This window comes from Diabrotica virgifera, chromosome 4 (genome assembly GCF_917563875.1).
Source record: "Diabrotica virgifera virgifera chromosome 4, PGI_DIABVI_V3a".
NCBI lineage: Eukaryota > Metazoa > Arthropoda > Insecta > Coleoptera > Chrysomelidae > Diabrotica > Diabrotica virgifera.
Window position 1 is genome coordinate 68,304,958 of NC_065446.1, and position 23,133 is coordinate 68,328,090.

Genomic DNA, 23,133 nt, shown 5'->3' on the forward strand with positions numbered 1-23,133 from the left:
CTTTTTGGAGATCTTTCAATCTGTTTCATTCTGAAGCTGCCTCTAGTTAATTTCCTGGGAGGTAGATTGCCAACTATCCCTCCATCTTTTAGGTAGTCTTCCGGGGGGTCTTGAACCGGGCGGGTTGTTTTCTGTTTTCATTCGTCTTACATGGTTGTACCACCTCCTCTTGCGTTGTCTTCCCCATCTTACAATATCTTGAATTTTGCATTGCTCTCTAATGTCTGTCTAAAGCCATATTCCAAAAAATTTCAATTCCCATGTGTCTCAAGCGCAAGGTGTATGACCAATCCGTTTTGCCCGTGAAACTTATGAAGCAGAGACTTTAACATTGATGCAAAAATCCCCGAATAAACTCAGAGTTACACAACGAGCCATGGAACGTGCAATGCTGAACGTGAGCCTTCGGGACCACATAACAAACCAACAAATCAGGCAAAGATCAGGAGTTCAAGACGTCATCGAAAGAGTCACGACGCTTAAGTGGAACTCACCGGGGCACTTAGTTAGAACACAAGATGGACGGTGGACAACACGAATCATGGAATAGAGGCCCAGAAACTATAAAAGAAGCCGAGGACGACCACCGATTAGTTGGACCGATGACATCAAAATAGTAGCGGGAAACTGGCTACATGCGGCCCAGGTAGAGAACACTGGAAATAATTGAGGGAGGCTTATGTCCAGCGGTGGACGCGATTGATGATGGCTGATTGATGATGATGATAGTGGACTTGCCGTTTTAATTGTATTTTAATTAAAGTAAAGTGTATAAACCATAACAAGTGTATTCTAATTTTGTAGGTGATTACCTCATTTATATAAGGAAATGTCTTCAGTTACATGGCTTCAAAGGAAAGAAGAAATACTTTTGGCACGCTACATCCATATTTATAATTTCACTTCTTCTCGGAAGACTATTTTATGCTTTTAACCTAATAACTGAACCAAAATTGCTTGTAGAAATAATTGTAACATATCCTCTAGGAATTATGGTAAGTTTAAGAACTTTGTGATCTCTCTTTTTCAATAAACATCTGAATTGAATATTTTCTTCTCCTTATACTTGTTGTAGATATGTCGATCTGTTAATTCCGACGTTGAAATATTTCTCGAGAGGTAGACTGCCAGCTATCTCTCCATCTTTTTGGTGGTCTCCCCGGTGGACCCTTGCTAGCAGGTTTTCCTTCTAGCGCAATTCTTTGTAGTCTGTGCTCCTACATTTTTTTACATTACTTAACCATTCCTCTCGTCTTTGTCTACCTCATCTTACTACATCTTACACGCCACATTGGTCCCTAATGATGTTGTTTCGTATTCTATCTCCTCTTGTCTTTCCTGCTATTGCTCTTAGTGTCTTCATTTCGGCTGTTCGTAGCATGCTTCTGGTTTTATTGGTGTCTTCTCTTAATTCAATGCCATGGGTCATAACAGGTCTGATGCAAGTTTTATAAATTCAAACTTTGCTGTCCACTGTCCATTCTCACATATGGGTTATTCCAGACCACATCTATCAAACATCAGGACATGACTGCAGCCTAGCTTATTTGTCCTCTTAGGTCCCTGGCTGGGTCATTATACCTTGATAAGTCTACAGCTAGATATTTGAACTGGTTTAGCTGTTTTATGGGTTTCCTCTTTACCACGAGCTTGCTTGAATTGAATATAATGTACACTATATTCATCAGTCGAGTATACACAATATTCGACTGTTGATATCCCTGAAGATTGGTTAAAGTCGGAATTCATAACCCTACCAAAAAAACAACGTCCGAAAATCTGTATCGATTGTAGACTGATAAGCCGTATGAGCCACACTGATAATATTTCTACGTATCATCCACAGTACAGTCAGAAATAAAAATGTGGAAAAAACCAGGATGAAACACAATTTGGCTTCAGAAATGGACTGGGAGACCGGGACGCACTCTTTTTACTAAATGTATTATTTCAGAAATGCCGATATCAATGGAAAGACGTATTTTCTGTATTTATTGACTATGAAAAGGCATATGGTCGAGTACAACATCAGAAGTTAATTAAATTAATAAAGGATAAAAGAGTTGATAATCATGACGTACGAATCATAGAAAAATTATACTGGCGTCAAACAGCGACAGCTTGCATAAATGGAAAGTTAACAGAAATAATATGTAAAACACAAAGAAGTGCAACACAGGGTTGTATATTGTATACTGTCCCCACTGTTGTTCAATTTATATTCAGATAGAATATTTAAAGAAGCGCTACATAATTTGGAATGGGACTTGAAAGTTAATGGAATTCTGATAAATACAATCAGATATGCAGACGATACAGTTATTTTAAGTGATGAGATCAATAGATTACAATGTCTTTTAAATGCCATTGACACAGTGGAAAGAGAGTTTGGCCTAAACATAAGTTGTTCAAAAACAAAATACATGGTGTTTAGCCATTTGGCATATCAAGATTCACGGTTTTTTGTTGATGGTTATATAATTCAAAGAGTACCCAGTTTTAAATATCTTGATTGCCATATTACAGAACAACTAGATCCAGGTGAAGGGATAAACTGTAGAATCGAGATATGAGGTCAGTCTTCTGTAATGATAACTTGCAACTTCAGCTTCGAAAACGCATGATTAAATGTTACATCTGTTCAGTCTTTTTGTACGGTGTTGAATCATGGACATTAAAAATCTACCATTAATCGTTAAGAGGGCTTTGAGATGTGGCTGCACAGACGTACAGTAAAAATACCATGGACGGCTATGCTGACAAATATGGCAGTCCTTAATGGAGCAAATGCTGCTCGCGAGCTGCTTGATAACATCAAATGTAGAAAGATGACCTATTTTGGATACGTAGTAACAGGAGACCGATATAATATTATTCAACCTATTATCATGATTACATGATTACAAAAAAAGGTGATACAAATTGTATACTTACTCTTTCTTACCAGATTTAAGCCATAGGCCCTTAATTCCTCTAAGGGGAGAATTAAGTCATCTCAGATACCTAAGGTATCAAAAAGATAAAGCTCTAGTGGGGTTATTTCGTGTTATCACGTCTAGGTGACCTAGTACATCAGAGGTCTCCCAAAGATTGTCTTACGCATCATACGATGTTGACATCAGTCTTCTCTCTACATGGACAAAGTTGTTTTATATGGTCTAGAAGTTCTGGGGAATTACTCCAGTAGTATAGAGAATAATAGGTATCGTCTGGATTTTCATTCTCCATTGTCTTCTTATTTGTATCTTACTATCTCTATAATTAGCGATCTTTATTTACTAGTATGGAAGCTGGTATATTATGTGCTACTGGTTGGTTTATGAGCACAGTGCAGTCACAGTATAACTTGCATACTCATGGTAAATGATAATGCTGTTATTACAAATTCGTATTTGTACACTTTTTCCAAAAAAAGGAGTATTTGTAGCTGACAATGATCTCCTCTTAATAATTCCCATTTTACAGTATTTTGAAAAATGTAGTAATTTAGCTGGAAACAAAAACTCAATTGATCAACTAAACGTGACTAACACGCCTTAAGAGTTCTCACACAATGCTCACCATTAGACGACCTTCCACTTCACCACATAACACAAAATTGGATAAAAACTGAACAGAATCGGGCAAAACTAACTATACCAGTGTCTAAAATGGCAAATAAATAACGTGTATGTACTTTCCAAACTATAGTTCTAGCACTAAAAAAACTTACCGCTTATTTTATTAGACACACAAACAATAACATAACACGCGAAAACATGTAAAGGATAATAATTGCTAACCGGTAAGGTATCTACCGACGTTTGTTTGTGTGGAATAGATCTGTCAGTTGCTAATAGATGGCGCAACAATATGGTTTTTGCAATTTTATTAAATAGGAGATTAGAAGCATTGATGCGCACAATTACCCGACGCGCACCATTAGCCAACTCTCCCCTCGTAGAAAAGTTCCATGCCTCTTTCTTTTGGGGGAATGTCAAGCTCTAACACAGTTGGGCTAGTGTAATGAAAGCCAAATGCCACAGTATAAATATTAAATTTTAATTATTTTATAGTTTTTACCTATGTACTTATATTTTTAGGCCGTACTGAAGACGTTTATGCTATATTTTGATAAAAAAAGGGTTCAATATTTCTATGACACTATTACGAACGAATTCTGGGATTACCAAATTGCAGGTCCTGGACCAGAAGCAGAAATTAAAAGAAAACATTTTAGAGTCTACCTTCTATTTGTATGCGAAGCTGGTGGAGCTTTTGGGATAATATTCTTTCTTTCCATCCTTCCTATTATCGAGAGACCAGAAGGAAAAGTGCCTCTGCCATTTGTCAATTGGACACCGTTCGACATTGACTCTAGTCCAATACAAGTAATTTTTCGTGTAACAATGGTCTTGTACTTAATGCTATCAATAGCTTCAAATACGGTCTTCGATGGATTGTTTTTTTATGGTGTCGAGCATCTAATTGCCCAACTTATTCTGCTAAAAGTGTTGCTGGAGAATATTGCCAAAGATATTATGGAAGAAAAAAATGATTGCGAAAAGTTTTCTTCCGATAAATTTCAAAATATGGTGTACAGCAGATTAAAATTATGCATCGCTCATCATGTAAAGTTGTTAAAGTAAGTAAACAAAATTCCAATTTAAGGAGATAGGCGCAAACTTTCGGCTCCAATGCTATTTAAGTGCATTAGTTTTTTTCAAATCCTGATAAAACTAATAAGTATTTTTGAAAAATTTAAACGCAGAATGAAAGACTAGATTATTGCCGAGGGCCAAAAATCTGAAAATTTATATAATGTTTATTTTAATAAGTTACAGGGGTGAAAACAAAAAGAGAAAATTTAGTGTGATTTTTAATTTCAAATATCTCATTCAAAAGAAACTTTTTATTTTTTCTTAGGAATTTTCTGCCCTCGGGAATAATTTATGACTGGTTGCACTAACAAATCTTAAGCTCCAGCTTAAGCCAGCTCAGCTCATAGATAGGGCCGCTTTAAGTCTCACTCACTTTACACCATAATTTTCGATTCTTATTGATCCAATCCACGTGGCAATCCATTGTGACAAGCTAAAAATTGATCTAACACCCAATGGTATAAGCTTTAAGGCACGTCTTAAGTTTAAAATATCTTGGTGCAACCAGGCATCAGTCTTTCAACCTGCGTTTCAATTTTTTAAAAATATTTTATTGGTTTTTCAGGATTTTTCCAAATCGAACGCTATCTTTGTCATACAACGCACTCAATTGAATAGAATGTGCTGACAAGACAGTAAAGAACAAGGCTACTAAATATTTGACACAACTTCAGCCATATTTTGAAAAAATTTTGAAAAAAGTAATTTATTGTTAATTATTTATGGAAGATCCAAGCAGAGAATAGACCTAGATATATTCTGTGATCCAAGTATTTTGTTGTTAAAAATGTTCAAAATTTATCTAAGCGTTCCATACTAACAATATATTATTAAAAAAACACTTTATCACTTATCCTCTTTTCTCGATTAGATATTAATTTGTATTGTATAGTATATAAATTATTGTAATCACTGAATACATAGTTAGTAAAAAAATAATCATATTAATTAACTGAATTAATAATTTAGGCGATTATACAAGTAAGATTTATCCAAGAAGAACATTCAAAAGCTATCTCTAAGTTAATGATGACAATGGTATTGTCAAGTAAGTTTACATCTCCTTACCGCTGAGAATTTTACTACACGTAATTTACCGGGAAACGAAAGAAAATGTAGGGATAGCCGTAAAATATTTGCACCTACGCTCTTAAGCGATATCGAGTATTAATCATAGTATAGTTTCAAAATTATTATCTCAGAAAGTTTTCATAGTGCAGCATATGCAAAACAATTGTGCATTTAATGATAGAAGTACATAATTTGGACCACATATACTACACATTATAAAGGTTCAGATTTAGATATGAGGATATCTCAGATTTTGCCGTTTACAAAAATGGCGGGCATTCAAAATGGCACCTATACCTATGTCACTAATAGCACGATAACTTTTGAACGAGACGTCAGATTTCAACTAAATGTGGTATATAGGTTATTTTTTTGATGTATAAGATCGAAGTCTTGAACAGAAAGAATCGGTTTACCAGAAGTTGTGTTTTTCCTAGTTTTTATGTAAAAAATATGTTGTTTTTCTTTAATTATTTCACCCTGTATGTATTAATTCTTCAAAAAGTTGATATCGCCATTAAAAATAGCGTAAAAGTATTTTTGAGGAAATGTTTTAAACTTTTTAGTTATGTTAATTACCATTTAATAAATGCATAACGTATCTTCACATGTACCTATGTGCGGCAGATTCGTGCCAATATTATAAGAATTATTGTGCATTTAATGATAAAAGTGTATAATTTGGACCACATATACTACATATATAAAGGTTCAAATTTAGATAGGAGGCCATTTCAGTTTTTGTTCCTTTTACTAAATGGCGGGCATTCAAAGAGGCTACTATACATATGTGACTAATAGCACGATAATTTTTGAACGAGACGTCAGATTTCAACCAAAGGTATATAGGCACTTTTTTGGTGAGTAATATCGAGGTCTTGAACCTGAAGAAGATAAGTTAAGCATTTATCAAATGGTAATTAACATAACTAAAAAGTTCAAAATATTTCCAAAAAAATATTTTTACGCTCTTGTCAATGCCGGTATTACGTTTTTGAAAAATTAATATATACAGGGTGAAAGAATTGAAAAAAAAACAACATATTTTTACATAAAAGATCAGGAAAAACCCAACATCTTGTAAACCGATTCTTCCGATCAGGAGCTCAATCTTATACATAAAAAAAAATATGAAAAAAAATTTTTAAGAAACGCTTTTCTTTGGTTACGAGTGACTAAAATTAAGAATATTATAAGTAATAAACCAAAAAGCAAAAAATAAAAAAAAATAAAAAAATCTAACACATACGTCAAAGAAAAGCGTGGCGCGTGTTCATCGAATAAACGGTTTTCGCCCCAAGCTTTTCTTTAACGAATGTGTTAGATTTTTTCAATTTTTTTTTATTTTTTGCTTTTTGGTTGATTTTTTATAATATTTTTAATTTTAGTCACTCGTAACTAAAGAAAAGCGTTTCTTAAAAATTTTTTTTTCATATTTTTTTATTTTTTAGTCTTACGCTTTTCAAACATTAAAATATATCGTCATATTCATTAAAATATGTATAAAACATATGATGTACTAGCATGAAAAGTAGTCGAAATCGGCAAAAAATTTGAAACTTTATTGTTTATTAATGAAGCATAACGTAAGCAATTAACGTAAAAAGTGAAATTATGTATTGTTCATATCATTAGCTATACAATCCGTAAAAGTTTCAAGTTTTTACATTGTAAAAACAAGAGAATTTAAGCGTTTTCCATTAAAATCGTTTTTTTTTTATTTAAACAATTAATAAACATGAAAAAAAATTTTTATTGACTATTCGTGTATTGTTCCCGCGAATGCATATGTCTGCAAATTTTCATTCATTTGCATTGAAGAAAAGGCAGTCAAATTAACGTCCAAAGATTTGACGCAAACTATTGAACTAAATAAAAGCGTTTAATAAAAAAGAACCCATATACCAAATTTGGTTAAAGTCGGACTATTCGTTTAAAAGTTATCGTGCTATAAGTCACATATGTATCGTCTCCATTTTGAATGCCCGCCATTTTTGTAAAAGGTAAAATATGAGATGGCCTCATATCTAATTTTGAACCTTTATATGTGTAGTATATTTGGTCCAAATTATATGCCTCTATCACTAAATGCACAATTCTTATAATAGTTGCACGAATCTGCCGCACTATCAGAAATATTAATGTTAAGGGGCTATCCTCGTGAATTTTTAAAATAAAAAGTACTGTACCAATCGTTATGAAAGTTTGCGTGAGCATTTATTATAAAAAGAAGTACATGCAAACCAATGTTCATAAAAAAAATATTAAAAACTAAGCGATTTATGCGCCATCTACTGGAACCGTGAAAATAACTACATAGCTCCACTGCTGCAGTGATTGGGACTAATAGAGATCCTAAAACATAAAATTTCAAAGTTATTATTGAAATATAAGTTATTTTCTATACCATCACCATCAACTAGGGGTTTTTTGATCGAATAAAAAATGTCAATTTGGCGGTTTTTTAAACTGAAATTATTTTAGCTAATTTAAAAAAAAATCAACATTTATCCAAATTCTAATATTTTTTAAAAATCCTAGTAGATGGTATAGGAAATATATAGAGTGTCCCAAAAGTAGTGGAACGGTCGAATATTTCGCGAACTAAACATCGGATCGAAAAACTGAAAAATACGTGTTCAATCATTTTCAAAAATCTATCCAATGACACCAAACACCAATCCCCACTACACCCCCTGAAGGTAGCTTTAAAATCTTAAATGGAAACCCCCAGTTTTTCTTGCAAATTTGGATTCGTTCCGTAAAGTAGGCAACTTTTATTCAAGACGTTTTTTCGAATTGTGGGTAGATGGCGCTATAATTGGGAAAAACAATTTATCCTGATACCATAGGTAAATTATAGAAACGGTCTAATATCTCACGAAATACACTTCCAAATGAGAAACCAAAAAAACAGATTTTTAATCTTTTTTGAAAACCTATCGAATAACACCAAACATGACGCTCCAACCCACCCCCTGGATGTGGGGTGGGGGGTAACTTTAAAATCTTAAATAGCAACCCCCACTTTTTATTGCAGATTCGGATTCATCATAAAAAATTAAGCAACATTTATTCGGAACATTTTTTAAAATTTCTGATAGATGGCGCTAATAAATCGAATTTTTCCAATTAAGGCGCCATCTACTAACAATTCTAAAAAATGTTTCCAATAAATATTACTTAATTTTTCGTGACGGATCCGAAACTGTAATAAAAAGTGGAGGTTGCTTTTTAAGATTTCAAAGTTACCCCCACCCCACATTCAGGGGTGGGTTGGAGGGTCATGTTTGGTGTTATTCGATAGGTTTTCGAAAAAGATTAAAAATTTGTTTTTTAGTTTCTCATTTGGAAGTGTATTTCGTGAGATATTAGACCGTTTCTATAATTTACCTATGGTATCAGGATAAATCGTTTTTCCCAATTATAGCGCCATCTATCCACAGTTCGAAAAAATGTCTTGAATAAAACTTGCTTACTTTTATGTAGCAAATTAAAATCTGCAAGAAAAACTGGGGGTTTCTATTTGAGATTTTAAAGTTACCCCCCACCCCACCTCCAGGGGGTGTAGTGGGGGTTGGTGTTTGGTGTCATTGGATAGATTTTTGAAAATGATTGAACACGTATTTTTCAGTTTTTCGATCCGATGTTTAGTTCACCCTGTATAATACAGTGCGTCCATAAAGTAACGCATAAATTCGTTATTTCGTAAACCGGCGACTTTAAGGAAAAATCCCGAAACAGGTCGATTTTATTTTGAAATTACGATTTTTTGGCATATATTATATATTATATATATTATATATCATACTAGTGACGTCATCCATCTGGGCGTGATGACGTAATCGATGATTTTTCTAAATGGGAACAGGGTCATGTGATAGCTCATTTGAAAGGGTATTTAATTCTCTATCCATAAATATAAACATTAACACAATTATTTATACAGGGTGTTCAAAAAATATTTTTTTAAATAAAATAAGTGAGACAAAAAGAAGAATATATGTAATTTATTTTAATTTAAAATGCATTTTACTACTGACGGTAAAAAGAAAAAAATTTATTTGACAAAATAAACATTGATTTTCATTTAAACAAAATGTTCAAACTGCCAAGAGACAAGTGGGTGGCTGCTTCAACATTGAATTTAAGCGAAAAACAATATTTATTTGTCAAATAAACATTTTCTTCCTGTTTTCTGACAACAGTAAAACGTATTTTGAATTAAATAAATTACATACATTCTTCTTTTTGTCTCAATTATTCTAATTAAAAAAATGTTTTTTGAACACCTTGTATAAAAAATGTTAATGTTTATATTATTGAATAGAGAATTGAATACCCTTTCAAATGAGCTATCACATGACCCCTATTCTCATTTAAAAAAAAATCATCGGTTGCGTCATCATGCCCAGATGGATGACGTCACTAGTATAATATATATGCCAAAAAATCGGAATTTAAAAATAAAAATCGACCTGTTTCGGGATTTTTCCTGAATATCGCCGGTTTACGAAATAATGAATTTATGCGTTACTTTATGGACGCACTGTATATAAAAAAAAACATGAAATCCTTTATAAAAGGTATATTTGTTTATATAAGGTATAATAACTTATATTTCAATAATCACTTTAAAATATTATGTTTCAGTTTCTCTATGCCAAGCCGCACACCAAAGAAACATGCATGCCTGCCTGCCTTAGAGTCCCAATCACTGCAGCAGTGGGGCCATGTTTTTATTTTCCCGGTGCCAGTATATGGTGCATAAATCGTTTAATTTTCAATATTTTTTTATGAAATTGTTTTGCATGTACTTCTTTTTATAGTAAATGCTCATGCAAATTTTCAAAACAACTGGTACAGTACTTTTTATTTTAAAAACTCCCAAAAAAAGTATATGAATTTCGTACTTTTACACTAGGATGGCCCATTAATAGAATTAAATTAAAGCCGGGCACTAAGTTTATTTTAAGTAACATAAATAGTATTAGAAAAACTTCAATTCCAAAAATTATTTTTAGTGTATGTTCAATAACAAACCATAAAATAAAAAGCAAATTCCAAAATATTGACTAATTTGACAAAAAATAAAAATTTACCTCCTGTAATCGGCTCATTGTTGACAATTATTTACATGGGACCACACTGAGGGTCAAACTAGCGAAATGAGCTGAATGGCTGACCAGCACAATACAAGCTAGATAATTTAATTTACTTTATTTTGTAGGTTTGGAAAAAATCTTCAGGAATTTTGTTCAGCAACACTTCTGCCACAGTTACTAATGACTTATTTTCTGCTCGTTATTAATGGATTTGTTATAAGTATTGTTAGTAAAAGCATTGTTTATTTTTATAGTATAGTTTGATGCTTTTCCAGAGTGCACCAGTCTTTGCATGACTGCATGGCTGTAGACCGACCAATGACATACGGAAAGGATATTATCTACTTTCGTCTTTCTTGCAAGGTCGCACTGATGAGATACAAATATCAATACGTGTCTGCGAATGATAAGAGAGACAAAGATGTCAATATTCCTTTTCGTATAATATTTACACATTGGTTTCATACTTTGTTTAAATAAAAAATTAGAAAGTTGTCACTATTTCCTTTTAGTGCAGAATGCACTAGTCTTTCAATGACCACTAGTTGTATACCTACAGAGAGGATATTCCTTATTTTCGTCTTTCTTACAAAGACCGGTGTCGGAAAGTTGGTCGAGAACACTTCGTCGACGGAAAATTAGTCGACAACATTTGGTCGACTAACAGTTGGTCGAATGCACAATTCATCGAATGTAACCGGGTGTCCCAATAAGAATGGCTCTCCGCCATATCTCAGGAACCGTTTATACTACAGCTTTGGGAAAAAAAATTTATAACAAAAGTTACCCCGAGAAAAGCCTGGAAATTATTTTCATAATTGTAAGTCCACCGCTAGAGGGCGTAATTAAATATCAAAAATTAAAAAATCGAAATTTTACAAAATTTGCCTAATGAAAGGGCACTGGAAATCCAATAGTCATATTCTTCATACAATTCTGTGCATATTTTATTTCACAAGTTTAAGTCTACCTGTGCAAATAAGAGGTGGGGGTGAGTGGGAACCTTGTTATGAAAAAATCGCTTTAAGTCCGGTTCTGCTTAATCGATTTTTGCAAACTTAGTCTTGTTGAAAACAGCTCTTTTTCTTTAATGTAATAGTTATAATTTGGAAACAGCCTATTATGTAATATGCCGGCTAGGAGGCGCTATTTTTTTTTTTTTTTTTTGATAAATCTAGTTTTCTTTGGAAAATATTAAATACAAGTATGTATTTTTTCCCTGTATTACAAAATTAGACCAAATTAGCAACAGAATACCGAAAACCGCATGTCGATACCTTTTTTATATCTCGAGATATCTTAAGAAACGCGTAAATTTTAAACATAACTGTTGCTGTCATAATATAAGTAGAAATATATAGAAGCAAGTAGCGTGCTTTGGAAAAAAAACAAAGAAACATTTTCCAGATGTCACCGCATATAATAAATCAAAACAAAATAAGACAAATAACACTATAAAATATAACCAAAAAAAGTATGTGTACTTAATACAAAAAAAAAATATACATCTATTATTATGATTTTAACGAAAAAAATATATTTTAACCTGTTTAATTGTATTTTTATTTAAATATTAAAATAATTTTAATACTTAAAATAATATCAAAAATTAAAAATAACGTTAATACGTAGAATCGTAGAAAATGTTAAATGTTAAAATGTTAAAAAAATTATGTTTTACTGATTTGACACATAATTTGACACATGATGAATTTTTGAAGTTAATACTTCTAATCGTTTTATTTTTCCCATAGCACACTACTTGTTTCCATTTTGACTTCCTTAAATTAGTGTACCGGTGACAATAATAGTTATGTATTTATCTTAGTTGAGAATAGGATAATTATTATTAAAATATAATGAAATAAAAATTAAGAATTTGTGTAGAAAATCTGACGTTTTTACATTTTCTATGATTCATCGAGAGAAAAGCAAATGCGCGGAGGCAACAATTCATAAAAATTTACATGTTAACGTTATTTTTAAGTATTGGTATTATGTTAAGTATTAAGATTAGTGCAATATTCAAATAAAAATAAAATTAAACTGTTTAAAATATATTTATTCCGTTAAAATCATAATAATAGAAGTATAACTTCTTACGCGCGTACAAAGTACACACACTCTTTTTTTGTTATATTTTATAGTGTTATTTGTCTTATTGTTGTTTTGATTCATTATACACGGTGACATCTGGACAATGTTTCTTTGTTTTTTTCCATAGCAAACTACTTGCTTCTATATATTTCCACATATATGACAGCAACAGTTATATTTAAAATTTACACGTTTCTTAAGATATCTCGAGATAGGAAAAAGGTATCGACATGCGGTTTTCGGTATTCTGTTGCTAATTTGATCTTATTTGGTAATACAGGAAAAAAATACATACTTGTATTTAATATTTTCCAAAGAAAACTAGATTTCTAAAAAAAATAGAGCCTCCTAGCCGGCATGTTACGTAATAGGCTGTTTCCAAATTATAACTACTACATTGGCGAAAAAGAGATGTTTTCAACAAGACCAGGTTTGCAAAAATCGATTAAGCATAACCGGACTTCCAGCGATTTTTTCATAACAAGGTTCCCACTCACCCCCACCTCTTATTTGCACAGGTAGACTTAAACTTGTGAAATAAAATATGCGTAGAATTTTATGAAGAATACGATGATCGGATTTCCAGTGCCCTTTCATTAGGCAAATTTTGTAATATTTCGATTTTTTAATTTTTGATATTCAATTACGCCCTCTAGCGGAGGACTTACAATTATTAAAATAATTTCCAGGCTTTTCTCGAGGCAACTTTTGTTATAAAATTTTTTTTCCCAAAGCTGCAGTATAAACGGTTTCTGAGATATGGCCGAGAGCCATTCTTATTGGGACACCCGGTACAATTTTTCTTCGACGAACATTTGATCGAATGGATTTTTCGTCGACAAAAAGGGAATAATACATGGCGGAAACACGCCAATATGTATACAATAGTTATTTATGATATAAGTGTTAAAAATACAATTTTAAGGCACGCATGCAAAGGTTTGTATGCATGTAAGGCAATTCACATGAGTGCCTTAAAAATGTAATTTTAACACGTATATCATACAATATTTTTTCTAAAAACGTCATATATCAACAATTATAATTTATTCATTCTCACAGGAGGACAGGACAATACCTACAAAAACTTTTACTTGAACTTTTACTGACATTCCATTTTTATATTTTCCTTGACATTACATCAAAACTGCTTATACCGTCAATACGTAAATCATAACAACTATAGAATAATAACATCTACTTTTATTGTTGTATATTCTAACAAATTTTAATGGTTTTTTCTACAAACGTGTTAAAAATGCAATATTACAGTTTAAATTAAATTTTAAAAAACCTCCTAAAAAACCTTTTTCAAGTTGCGCAAGTTGTACTGTTAATATTAATGTTAATAAATGAAATATAAAAAATATTTCGACGTTTGTTTTCAAAATTTGACATTTCAATTTTAACTGCAGTGCCTTAAAAATTTTAAAGCACTAGTGCTTTAAAGTAACATTTTTAACGCTCCTATGGAGTGCTAAAAGTTGCATTTTTAACACGTTTGTAGAAAAAAATAGTTTCTTTGTACCATATAAAAAAAATTATTTTATAGATTACCAGTCCTAAGCCTTGGATAAGGTGTGAAAGGAAGTTTATACTTGCGATTTCTTTATTTTTTTATTCATATTGACTGATTGTTGCAGTCGAAAACATTGTACGGAAATGCCTCGATTCCCTAACAATTTATTTACCTCAGCATCTCTCATATTTCTTCTTGTCGGCAAGTGCCCCCAAATTTGACTTGCCCGGAAATGCTCCGTTCGCAAGTGCGCCGACACCAAAAAGAAGAACGGCACAACATCACTAATTAAAATATCGGTTTATATTTGCTCTCTACTCTCCCACCGCAGCCAATTTTCTCATTTAATTTAAAAATAATTAAGATTTAGAAAAAAAATAACAAAACCCCAAAAAAAATAAATTCAGATATGTATAATACAATATTCCATTTAAAAAAATAAAAACCAATAATCCGTTGTTTGTCGCCATTAATCGTTTTACCCTAAAAATAAATAACAGTTTGTCGACGAAAAATCCATTGGAACAAATGTTCGTCGAGGAATTGTACATTCGATGAATTGTGCATTCGACCAACTGTTTGTCGACCAAATGTTGTTGACTAATTTTCCGTCGACGAAGTGTTCTCGACCAAATTTCCTTGACCCTACAAAGTCACGCTGATGAAATATAAATATATATTTTAGAGCCCCAACGAATTAGCTAAAGTCTTCGTACTCTCATGTATATCAACATGTGCTATAGTTGAACTTTCAGTATATGCCATACCAGCATCTGATCTTCAATTTGAGGTTAGTAAAATTACTTATTTTTATGATTTCCAACTCTTAACTACTGATAATATTTAATATTTTCATTTTTTAACCAAACATATGATGGCATTTTTTATAATGAATACGTTTTTTAATATACTGCCAAAGTGCACAGATCAACCAAAGCTGCAATTTGTAAAAAATCATACTATAGTCCAAAAATTTCACCAGATTTTTTTGATGATAGAATCATCTACGTTTATTCTACAGTAATGTTCTCTTTGACGACAAATCGAGCATTTTCATCATCTGAAATTAAAGACGGACAGATGGAGCTTTCACTAACGCTTTAACTTAAGAAAATAAATTAACATTAAGATTTAGAACAAAGAGAACATCACTTAATGCTACAGAATTAAACTTTTTACCATTAAATTCTTGTTTACAAATATTACATTGCAAGGGCGCCCATATAAAAATTTTTAGGGGGGGGCCAAACGTGAAGATGTTGCACATTACATTTTGTATATTTCGGATGACAATATATACAGTAGACTCTCTCTATAACGAACACGGATATAACGAGGTTTCGCTTATAACGAGGTACATTAGGTGTCCCATGAAATTCCTATTGAACTATAACGCTCTATAACGAGGCATATTTGGTTATAACGAGGAAAATTTAAATCGAAGAATACTTGTCTTTACCTGTTTTTAGCGTTGTAATGGTCATAAATAAATAAATGCCCCAACTACCTGTACATAGAAATGCCCAACATCTGTCCTATTATCGAGGCCAGTGCTATAATAAACTCGGCCACCTGTAATAAACATCTGCCTGTTTATCGACCGATATTGAATACTATAGGAAATTTACAATTTATGGCGGCGAAGTCTCATTGTTCACTGTTCAGGTTGACTATCGACACATAATAAACTACGTAAGAGGCATCAAAAGATTTCAATATTATTATTGTTTGATATAACGAGATCCGCTTATAACGAGATAATTAATTCAGCATTTCAGTTCTCGTTATAGAGGGAGTCGACTGTAGTTTAAACCACCTAAAAAACCTAGTTTGAACCCTGTTGTGAGGAATTATTCATACATTTAAACACTAGACCAAGTTTTTAAATGGAAATGTCATGGGTACCACAAAAGTTGAGCCTCTCTTTAAAACCCGTTTGAAAAGAATACAATGCTTGCAAAGCCTTCCCTTCAACTTTGGCGAGCAGACTAACCAAGAGTATGTGTCGAACCAAGTTTTTACTTTAAAATCTTAAAAAGGAGCCCCCTTTATTTTTGCAGATATAGAATCCTTATGAAAAATAAGGCACACATATTCCAAACATTTTTAGAATTGTTGATAGATGGCGCAAATAAATCGCATTTTCCGAATATAGCGCCATCCGTCAACAATTCTAAAAAAGTTCGAATAAATGTTACTTATTTTTTGAGGAGGAAACTCAATCTGCAAGAAAAAACGGGGGTTCCTATTTAAGATTTTTAAGTTAACTCTCACCCCATCTCCAGAGTGTGGAATGAAAAATCCTGTTTGGTGTCATTCTATAGATTTTTGAAAAATATTAAACACGTGGTTTTTAGTTTTATTTGGAAGTACATATATTTCTCGAGATATTAGACCGTTTCTATAATTTTACTGTGGTATCACGATATACCGTTTTTTCCAATTATAGCGCTATCTACCTATCCACAATTCGCAAAATGGCTCGAATATAATTTGCTTATTTTTACAAGGAAAATCCAAATCTGCAACAAAAATTAGGGGTTCCATTTAAGATTTTAAAGTTACCCCCCGCTCCACACCCAGGGGTTGAAGTGGTGGACTTGTTTAGTGTCATCGCATAGATTTTTGAAAATTATTGAACACGTATTTTTCAGTTTTTCGATCCGATGTTCATTTCGCGAATTATTCGGCCTTTCCGCTACTTTTGGGACACCCTGTATATAACACTCATTCATCATGAAAGATCACCTGTTTTTCATTTAAATAAAATTGTTCTGTTCATCATAATACACACTTTAAAAATAATCTACTTACTAAAAAAATACTTTTGCAAACTAAAATTTGACTATGTTCAATACATTTTAAAAATTATTTTTCAGTATGAATTTTTTCAAAATATAAAATATAATTACTTTATACCAGTTGTTAAAGACAAATGGCTCATTAGTGATTATCGATCAGAGATCGGAATTCTTGCTGATATGGTTTTTTTGCAGTATAAATGATTCTTTTAATTTGTAATTTTGGGTGTCGATTACAGTGTATATGTTTCCCACGCCTCTAATCTCTGTCAATGTTTTCGTTAGTAGCATACCGTGATTGTGGGAAATGTGTATTATGCATTATGCACATTCCATACTGACCACTGTCGCAGACACAAAGATTTTCTGTTAAACTATTAATAACGACCCAATATGTGAATTTTTTTTATTAATAAATATGTTGTTTCCAATTTATCTCTCAAAATTATCCAATAATGTTTTGACAAAAATGCGTTTATGTAATATAAATTTAACTTTTTTCTTTCCCGAAAAGCTAGGGGGGGGCCACGGCCCCCCCTGCCCGTGTGTATGGGCGCCTATGTTACATTGACCTCTCTTTAGTAGATATTCTTTTAGGGCTTATCTGTTATGGATTCCACCATCTGCTCAGACTGGTATTTGTTCAGAGCTCCGCTTAAAAAAGCATTAACTTTTATGTTAATAATTACACAAGAACCAATTTTTATTAAAGCTGGAGGACTCTACGTAATCCATAACCCAGTCATAATAGATGTGAGTTATTTTATATTTCGTATTTAAATTCTTGAATTATTTATCGTATGGCACATGACACATTTACATTTACATATATTTTATATAAAAACATAATACATAGGTTGATAAACGAACATCTAGCTTATTTATATAATCTGTCGACCCTGCATTCGCCATTAGGAAATTCTCTGACCTGCCATGATATTATGATCTTGTAGCAGATGATTTGTGGTTGTCCGCAATCACAGAGTGGGGATGGTCATTTATCCCATTTGTGCATCATGTAGCCACATCTGCCGTGTTGGGTTCTGATTCGCTTCAGCCTAGATCATGTGGACGACATATGGGGCGAGGCCTACAGGATTGCTACTAAGGCCCTGCGTGTCGAAGCCCCATATAGACTTACCGAGAGTAGAACGAGAGACATCGCGGACATGCCCTAATTCCGAAGTCTGGTAAAAATCCGGAGGAGGCCATCTCCTACCGACCGATCTGTCTCCTTGATAATCTAGGCAAACTCTACGAGAAAGTAGTTAAGAACCGCCTACAAGCGGAATTGGATGCTATAAACGCCATCTCTGATAGGCAATTCGGATTCAGGAAAGCCAGATCGGCCGTGAGATGCTGTTAAGTTTATTAGAGACCGCGTTAAAGCCACGGGGAGGAGGTGAGCGGTAGTGATCATGTTCGATGTTAAAAATGCATTTAACTTGGCAAATTGGGGACATATAGTCCGCACGATGGAGGCCCTCAACATGTCGAGTTTTCTGACAAACGTGATCAAAAGCTACCTAACTAATAGGCACGTGTCTAAGTAACGACGATATTAAACTTACGGCCGGTGTTCCACAAGGGTTCATCTTAGGCCCGACGCTGTGGAACATGCTCTACGACGACGTTTTGAATATACGATACGGTCGGGACTGCATCCCAGTTGCATATGCTGACGACCTGGCCATTCTCGTAACTAGCGATCTGTATTGGGAGGTTGTTAGTGCGGCCGAAATGTGCTTCAGGCGGGTGAATGCCTGGATGAACGAGAACGACCTTGAACTCGCAGGCGGTAAGACAGAGGTGGTTATCCTAAAGGGACCTAGGGATAGACCGGACCTGTTTTTCCATTTTGGAAACAGCGAGGTCAAGTCGAGCTTCTGTGCCAAATATCTTAGCGTGTACCTCGACAAAAGGCTGGGATTCACCAAACACACAAACTCCGAAAAATAACACCAAATATCGGAGGGCCAAGTAGTGCCCGGAGAAGACTGTACCTACACATCGTACAGTCTACCCTTCTCTACGGGGTCTCGGTCTGGGTTGAGGTTCTACGTCACAAGAAATACAGAGATGTGATAAACAAGGCACAGAGGAAGCCTCTGTTGAATGTAGTAAGCTCATACAAGACTACATCAACCGTGGCTCTACAGGTGATTGCGGGCGCCCCTCCCATCCATCTGCTAGCTAAGAAACGCCAGTTCCTATATAAGCACCGCCACGGCCACTTGGCGGTGGACACCTGGCTGACTGGCAGCTGGAATGGGAGACGGAATCTACCAAAACCCAGTGGACCAAAAGGCTGATCCCGAACGTAGAGTCGTGGTACGCCTGCAAGTTCAAGAGAGTAAATTTCTACTTTACGCAATTTTTGATCGGTCATGGATCATTCAGGGCATTCACCCACAGGATCGGGAAGTCGGACGACGATCTATGCCGGACCTGTCGCGTGATGGAAGACGCAGAACACTGCGTTTTCCGGTGCAGCGTCTTTGCTCACGAGCAGGTCAGGCTTCTTAGTAGGTTTGTCGACATCGGCCCTAACAATATTATTAATTTTGCGATCGGAAACAAGGCAGATTTCGAGTCCATAATTGATATTATAACCGGTATCATTAAGAAAAAATCCGAGTAAGAACGACTGGAGCAGAATGGGTGAGGCGGATCTACACAATAGTTATAAAATAAAAAAATATATAAAAAACAAAAAAAAAATAAAAAATCAAAATAAGAAATAATAAAAAAAATAAAAATTAAAAAAAAGGCGTAGCAATCGTATAAAATGAGTTGGTAAGTGTATAAATTTCTTTGGGCACACCTACAAACCCAACATATTAAGTTGATCTATAATAGGTGTAAAAGTTATATTAGCACACCGAAAGAGTCTACACCGTAATCCGCGTCAGAGAAATATGACCCTAATTCTTCTAGGGCATATTCTATCCGCCACACTACAGAATAGTTAACCAAGCCCTGCCGTTTTCAAGCAGGGGTTGACTTGACCCACCTTCCTCTTATCCTAAGAGCGTTCCACCTTAGTCCAAAAAAAAGCCTAGTTCAAGTGTTGCTTGGTAAATCAAAACCTGGTGGTTTTTGTGTGATGCAAGGTAAGCTGCTATTTTGTTGTTTCATCCATTCTCGAATTCATGTAATTGTTAAGTTAAACTCATTTTCCACAGCAATCTTTGCTGTTTTTATTGGCAGTCTTCTGGAGCATAGACGGTTACGGTTGGTAGCAGTTATATCTTGATGGATTGGAAGGCTCTTTTTATCAATAATTATCTTCCTGTACTCACTAGTGAGGGAGTGTATGCGCCGTAGTTTGGATGGTTGAATGTGACCATTGTAATATTTAATTGGTCATATACTTTGTGTATATATAGGCTGTTAAGCCACGCTACAGAGCTGTATTCCGCGGTTGAAACGACAATGTCCAGGGCAGATGATCGCAAGGTGGAAGCCGATACTCCCCATGTTGTCTCTCACAACTTCTGGATGATGTTGTTTCTGGATTATAATTTTTACGCTGTTTTTGTCAGATGTTCCTTGAAGGATAGGGTTCTGTCAAGAGTCACCATAAGGTATTTTGGTATTTTCTTGTAGGCGAGTTTGGTGTTTTCGAATTGGATGTTGAGTATTCTTCCGGAAAGATTGTTATTTAGGTGGAAACTGGAAACCTCTATTTTCGTAGCGTTTGGTTGGAGCCTCCATTTACGTAAATACTTTCCCATTGTGTATGAGGTCGCCGTGAAGATTGCTTCTGTTTCTTGGTGCAAGGACTCAATCATCGGCGTAGCCAAACTTCCTCGATCTGGATTCTGTTATGTCAACAATGTACCTACAGGCTAAAGAGAAGAGGAACCAGGACAGATCCATCAGGTAATCAATTTTTCAATTTTGTTGGGGTGATGTTGTTGGTTCCCATGACCACTTGAATCATTCGGTCGCCCGGCAGAATGGTCTGAATGCAGTAGGGCAGAAATATTTAGAGCGTGGATCAGTAAGGTCCGAATAACCATGATGATTTCCAACCTTCGGTAGAAGATGGAACTTGAATAAGGGGACTTAGAAAAACACTTATGCCTGGTTGCACCAACAGATCTTAAGCTCCAGCTTAGCTAAGCTCTGCTTATAGATAGGACCACCGGAAGTATCACTTACGTTGCACCATAATTTTGGATTCTTACCTTGGTATTAAGTATATCTATTATTATATTATCATATTCCTATTATATTTTAGTGTAATTATATTACATTAATTCTTATGATATTCTCGGCTTAAGCCTAAGATCTGTTGGTGCAACCAGGCATAAATGTTGATTTAAAACAATTATATTTTTAATTTTTTTTTATTTACTTGATAATAATTTATATTAAATCATTTTTAGGTGGCTCAAAAAGCTTTTTCGGCAATAGTACTTTTACGTGCTTTAATAGGAGTTGATTAGACATAGGTACTTCGGAATGAAGACCTAAATTCACAGAAATCCAGTAGTTTTTTAATTAATAATTCTTTGTCTAATATAATGCTATATTTTTAGTAACAATATGTTTCTGCAAGTGTAAAACCATGTTTGACATTTTAATAATAAACATACTTATTTACATATCTTATTATTATTATGATTGCCTAATATTATGATTATTAAGTTAACCTACGGATTTTACGTAAGTATTAACATTCTATAGAAACTAGTCAGTAGTCTCTAGTCATTATCATCATCATTGGCTCCGTAGCCTCTGATGGGTCTTGGCCTGTTCCAGCTTCCACTCCATCCTATCCTTCGCCTTAGTTTTCAAATTTCATACTTCCACCTGGTTCTTAAATAATTGTGCTCTGGGTTTGCCTTTTTTTCTAACCATTCCGATCTTTGTTTATAAATATGTTTTGACGGCTCTCTCTCGTTCTTCTTCGTCTTAAAGTGCCATCTCCTCAATGGAGGTTGGCTACTACAATTGCAAACTCTTCTCTGTCTTCAGCTGTTCTTATTAGCTGTTCAAAATTTAGCAATGTCCATAGTTGGATATTTCTGATAATTCCATCTCATTAATTCTCTACTACAAATACTAGGTCAAGTATACTGCCGTGCTAAGCCCAAAGACGGTAACTGATTTTTTATCGAAAATGAGATTTTTGTATTTCTAGGTAGAACAGGGTATTTAGAATATATTTACAAAGTTTTTTGAGTTGTTGAAGCAATATATTTTAAATAAAATTGCAATTTTGTTAGAGGTATCTACACTTTTCAATTAAAATACTAAGCCATTTGGCGGCAAATGTTAAATACTATGGCGTTTTGACAATATCTGCTACAGTTGCCATCCATATACCTTAGCATATTTCACTTGCCGCTAATCTACTTTCAAGAATGCTACGCCTACATTTAGAAACCGCCAAATCGTCTTAGTATTACAAAATAAATTAGGCCTGACTTCACATGGTTAGATTATTGTATTATTTAAAAGAATTGTGTTAGTAAAAGAAATAATTAGCGAGGATGGTAAGATCTTAACGGGATTATTATATCTATTGAAATTTATTTTCATTTTTGTTTATAGTATTTCAAGAATGAGCCAATTATGTTGTCCTCAACAATATGACTCTGCGCCAAGTGGATGATTTATATCTTGAATTAGACGGTGAGCGATTTTCATATTTAAAAAATATTCCTTTTTTTTAATTAGGTTTTAAAAACTTAATAATATATCCACACGCTGTCCACAAACATTTTTAGAAATAGTGACTTAATATTATATTACTTTATGAGGCGGAGAAGCATGACTTTTCTTGATGCGCCCGATATTACGCGCCGAACGAAGTGAGGCGCGTAATAGAGGGCAAGTCAAGAAAAGTCGCTTCTTTGCCGAATAAAGTATACTATTTTTTCTTCAAA

The 23,133-nt window shown here is 33.9% G+C and overlaps 1 protein-coding gene across 1 annotated transcript; it reads left to right on the plus strand.

Moving 5' to 3' along the window:
- Positions 1 to 2,765: 2,765 nt before the first annotated feature.
- On the plus strand, positions 2,766 to 21,687 carry LOC114335191 (putative odorant receptor 71a). The gene is made up of 6 exons (XM_050649238.1): positions 2,766 to 2,846; positions 4,083 to 4,624; positions 10,942 to 11,041; positions 15,118 to 15,222; positions 17,831 to 17,986; positions 21,628 to 21,687. Exons 1-6 carry the CDS (start codon positions 2,766 to 2,768, stop codon positions 21,685 to 21,687), a joined length of 1,044 nt encoding a protein of 347 aa, XP_050505195.1.
- Positions 21,688 to 23,133: the final 1,446 nt, after the last annotated feature.

Excerpts from the sequence above, each read along its gene's own strand:
- LOC114335191 (XM_050649238.1), top strand. The coding sequence starts at position 2,766 with ATGGCAGTCCTTAATGGAGCAAATGCTGCTCGCGAGCTGCTTGATAAC. Across the intron at positions 11,042-15,117 it reads ATGGATTTGTTATAAGTATT|AGCCCCAACGAATTAGCTAA; the intron begins GTTAGTAAAAGC and ends TATATATTTTAG. Across the intron at positions 15,223-17,830 it reads CATCTGATCTTCAATTTGAG|GGCTTATCTGTTATGGATTC; the intron begins GTTAGTAAAATT and ends ATATTCTTTTAG.